The 5022-nt window shown below is 39.7% G+C and overlaps 1 protein-coding gene across 1 annotated transcript; it reads left to right on the plus strand.

Annotated features, from left to right (window-relative positions):
• Positions 1–219: 219 nt before the first annotated feature.
• On the plus strand, positions 220–4118 carry LOC136573441 (vomeronasal type-2 receptor 26-like). The gene is made up of 3 exons (XM_066574730.1): positions 220–291; positions 2691–2814; positions 3214–4118. Exons 1-3 carry the CDS (start codon positions 220–222, stop codon positions 4116–4118), a joined length of 1101 nt encoding a protein of 366 aa, XP_066430827.1.
• The last annotated feature ends 904 nt before the right edge of the window (positions 4119–5022 follow it).

Consider the following 5022-nt stretch of genomic DNA (forward strand, 5'->3'; position numbering starts at 1 on the left):
AGAAGATGGAGGACCTTATTTATGTAGCACCGCTGGAGCAGTGTTACAACAGGACTCTGTGGGAAGCTGTGGGGTGCCTGACTTCTGGTACTGTAGTAGAGGACTGGGTGCTGTGACAGCATAGTCAGCTGTGTGCAGCAGGATTTCAGAGCAGGTGGGTATTGCTCACCTCCGATATCAGGTGAAGGAGATCTCTCCTAGGTACTGGTCTCCTTAGCCATGCCTTCATGTGGCACTCCAGGAGTGAAAATCGTGAGGCAGATGGGCTCCACATCAGTGTACCAGCAGCAGGTATAGTCGAGATGCAGGCGCTGCAGCATAGCAGAATCTTTTGGAGAGACTTCCAGGAGAACTCCTGGTGAGGAGAAAAGAAACCAGGTGATCCACAGCAGGAAGCAATTCAAACTTTAGAAGCAGATGCTTGCTTTTTCATAAATATATCCTGGAGCTCTCACAATGTGCCTCTGCTTGCTGTGCCGCTAAGTCACCCCCCTAGATAGGATACACTTGAAGGAATTTTCTTTCAATTAAAAAGGTGCTTTGTTAAGTCAACCAATAGAACAATTTTGGGCAAAGCCATCTATCACTTTGTATATATATATATATATATATATATATATATATATATATATATATATATATATAATTTATTTATATGGACGTATCAAGGTTGTCAAGAAGGCAAGAATAGTTCTCAAAGAGTCAAAACCAGTAGAAAAAATGTTGAGTTGTGGATGCAAGGATATCAGAGTCACCTCTACTGGTTAGCATGGATCTGCTGCTCCACGTTTTTCATTGCTTTTGACCCATCAAGAACGCCTGCCTTCTTGACAAGCTGAATATGTCTTTTACATATATTTACCTACATGTGACTTGATAAGTAACATTGCCAAAAACATTGCTTATTTGCTGACTTCAGGAGTTAAACTTCATAAAGCGCTTTCTTAATTGCAAGAAAGTTCCTTCAAATGTGTGCTATCTGTTTTGTTTTATTCTTGGATTACTTGAGCCATTGACGGTGTGGCTTTAGATTAAGCACCATGCAGATTTCATACTTGGAGGTGCTACAGTGGGAGTTAATTCTACTGAAACCAGGTCTTGGTGGATTCTGAAGTATGCTTGGGATCAATGTCCTGTTAGTGTTACGTCAATTGCGTCTAATTCCTCCATAAACTAGAGAGCTGCACACATGGAACACCAAAAACAAGTGAACTGCATAACAGTCTCAACTGGGACTCACAGGCAGACATAATACCCAGACTGACAAATGACCCAAAACACTCACCTAGCATACCAGCATGCATACACTGATGGAATAGATTAGGTATGTGGTATTGGTTCATGTTTTGGCCAAAACACCTAAGCCCATGAGCCCGCTTCAGGGGGCCTCGTTGTCTTGTGGTTCTATACTCTCACAAGACAACAACCATGTGAATCCTGCCTGTATGTGGGGTGATCGTCCTGACAGGGATGACCCCCTCTGGAACCTAGGGACTTACCTCACCCTATATGGTAAACGGTCCAAGCAGCACAGGACACAGTTCACAAGAACACACCATAAATTGTATACTACACAGAACACCATTTACACTGAACAGGATTCCCATGTCCAGCCACCTGCACAGACACTCAGTACATGTCACTGTACACACCTACACAACAACATACTTTAATACATATACCAGGGTAGTGGGCAACCAGCATCCTCTAGAAAGAGATGCTGGTTTATATGTACAGCAGACAAGTGGGGATAGGCTGGTGGGAGAACACCACATCCAGCTAGCTCAATAATCCCACACCTGTGGAATTGTGCTCCTGTAAATCCATAGAACTACAGGTCCCAGAAACACAACCTGCCAGTTGGAAGGTCCAATGACGTCCACACTTCAGCTTCCTCACAGAAAGCATGAAGTTTTTCTTCTAGGATTCCTTGATACTTGATGAAATCCATCTTGCCTTACACACATTGCAGGTTTCCAGTGGCAGAGGAAGCAAATCATCACCGAGCCATCGCCATGCTTCACTATATGCAGGGTGTTCTTTTTAGCGTAAGCTTCATTCTTCCTCCTTCAGTCTTAGAGGAGCATTAAGGCCCTCAGTGTTTAGTGTTGGCCTTACTCTGCAAACAGAATCCTAATTGTCTGCTGCCACGACATCTTGCTACAGATCTTTTGGAGTCATTGGAGAGTTTTTCACAATCTGCCTCCCTGCGAATCTGGTGGTAGCCAGTGATCACTCCCTCTGTACGCCAATGCATCCTCCAAAATACAAGGTCTTGCAGAACTGCACTGAATGGAAAAAAAAAGGAATGACCAGTGTAGCACAAAAGAAGTCACCAAGAGGTTAAAAATGTACTTTGTGCAACTGAATTATGAGCCAAATATATTCATTAGAGAGAAATATTTAAAAAGTACAATACAACTCTGAAATTTTCAGGATGGTTTTTGCGAATGTATTTTTTTCTTATTTTAATGTAATAATATGCCAGACTGAATTTGTGAGCTTTTGGGGAATATAACACTGGCTGTTGAAGCCTGGATCTAAATGAGGTCCAAGAACTGCGGTAATGTCATTAGTATTCTCAAAATCCACAGAAATATCACTTATTGATACTAATATTACTAGAAATCGTCTTTTCTGCAGTTATTATAGTAGCAAAGTATCATTAAAGGTGGTTTCCTCTTATTTAGATCCCAGTATCCCGCTGTTCCAACCAATGTTCACCTGGAAGCAGGAAAAAGACAGGAAAAACAATCCATGCCTGCTGCTATGATTGTGACACATGTTCAGAAGGAGAGATATCCAATATAACCGGTATATGAGGCTAAAGTGATATCATTTGTAGTGATGATTGATATGATGATACTTTTTCCAGTATCACATGGTCATCGTATATGTACATATTCTGGTGGATGGAATACAATAGACAAATCCTGTTAGGTTCTTATATTCTCCATGAACAATTCTCTCTATAGGCAAACTAATTAACACAAATACATCATAAAAGGATCAACCACTGCAATGTACTATACCAGTACTATAATTGATGCATTATGGGTGGAGGACCCAATTACAGATTTTGCATGTGGGCCCAGCAGTCACAAGTTACACCACTGTACATGTATATAATTGGAGGCTGAACCCTCATTTCCTCTGGTTGAGCTGAGGAACCTTGATCCGGCACTGACAATATTATGTTCTTGCTACTTTTAGATGCTGATAACTGCATTAAATGTCCAGATGATGAATGGTCAAATGAAAAGAGAGACCAATGCCAACGTAAAATCATAGAATTCATCTCTTATCACAATGACACAATTGCCGCAGTTTTCTCATTTCTTTCAATCTTTGGCTGTCTTATAACTAGTTTGATACTTGGAATATTTATTTACTACCGGGACACTCCTATTGTTAAAGCTAATAACCGAAACCTGAGTTATCTCCTCCTGGTCTCCATCATCCTGAACTTCCTCTCCATATTCTTGTTTCTTGGTCGTCCTATCGATGTAACTTGCAGATTACGTGAGACCACTTTTGGAATCATCTTCTCAATAGCCATTTCTTCACTTCTTGCCAAGACTGTTATGGTCTGTGTTGCATTTAAATCTACTAAACCTGGAAGCCCTTGGAGAAAATGGTTGGGTGTGAAGCTGCCCTATACCATAGTGTTATTGGGTTCATCTATTCAGGCTGTTATCTGTTTGATCTGGTTATCAATCTCTCCCCCATTCCAAGACCTGGACACTCAGTCTTATCCTGGTAAGATTATCATTCAGTGTAATGAAGGTTCTGTTATTGGATTCTACTCTGTATTGGGGTATATGGGGCTCCTGGCAGCAGTGAGCTTTGTTCTGGTTTTCATGGTGAGGACATTACCGGACAGTTTTAATGAGGCCAAGTACATCACCTTCAGCATGCTGCTGTTCTGCAGTGTCTGGATCTCCATGATCCCAGCTCATCTGAGCACCAGAGGGAAATACATGGTGGCAGTGGAGATATTTGCAGTAATGGTGTCCAGCGCTGGACTTTTAGGTTGTGTTTTTTTTCCAAAATGTCATATAATTTTGTGTAAATCTGAAATGAATAAAAAAACCTTCATATTTAGTAAGAATATCTAGAAATATCAGCAAAATCCTAAAGTTTCCTGCTAATAATGATAAATGATGTAAATCAACCATGTAGAAAGTACATATATGAAACAGTATGCATTTACATATAAAAAAGCTAAAACTATATGTTTTATGTTCACATATTACAGACTTCTGATTAGGAAATACAAACGTATAAAATGTATTAAAATTCTAATTACATGATACAAAAAAAAAACAATTATAATGAATATGTTGCAGTTATTGATATGTAACCTTTGTCAAATTACTAAGCAAAGGAAATAGTATAGGTAACCCAAATAGACTTTACTATAACTTTTTGGGCCAAGTGTATTTTGTAAACTACCTTCTATATGTCATGTGGTGTTACAGATTTTGTCTAACTACAATTATTTAGAGCTGTTTTTAGACCTCAGGCACCTTATCCATCCACAAGGTGGGAATAATGTGTCAGAGTAGATCATGAGGACAGCTGATGTTGAGTCACACATTGTTTCTACCTGAGCTAGCATGAGAGGGGTATAGAGAGGTTTAGTGAACTCTGACAGTGAGAATTTACTCATTTTCAAATAAGTTTATAGAAAACACAGAAAACATGTTAATGTTTAGCTGTTACATATAACAATGCCACCTCAGTTGCATTCTTGAGATGTTTGCTCCAGCAGTACACTTCTACCAGTCTAAAAATTACTTATCCCTCTGTGGTGGTCTATGACAGTGATGGTCACAGTTCTTCAATATTAGCACAAAACATTAATAAGAGCCCTCATAAGTATTAGTGGTGTCCCAAGAATGATTCATACAGAGTTACCATGACAGAGATACATCAATGTGCCCTTAAACACTACAGGTCATAGTACCCACTAATATAGTACTTTACACAGTGTCTCATGAGTGCTAGTCCCTAATCAAT

The sequence above is a fragment of the Eleutherodactylus coqui genome, chromosome 7 (genome assembly GCF_035609145.1).
Source record: "Eleutherodactylus coqui strain aEleCoq1 chromosome 7, aEleCoq1.hap1, whole genome shotgun sequence".
Taxonomy (NCBI): domain Eukaryota; kingdom Metazoa; phylum Chordata; class Amphibia; order Anura; family Eleutherodactylidae; genus Eleutherodactylus; species Eleutherodactylus coqui.

Coding starts and splice junctions, on each gene's coding strand:
- LOC136573441 (XM_066574730.1), top strand. CDS start 220: ATGCCTTCATGTGGCACTCCAGGAGTGAAAATCGTGAGGCAGATGGGC. Junction 292..2,690: donor CATCAGTGTACCAGCAGCAG/GTATAGTCGAGA, acceptor CCTCTTATTTAG/ATCCCAGTATCCCGCTGTTC. Junction 2,815..3,213: donor AGAGATATCCAATATAACCG/GTATATGAGGCT, acceptor TGCTACTTTTAG/ATGCTGATAACTGCATTAAA.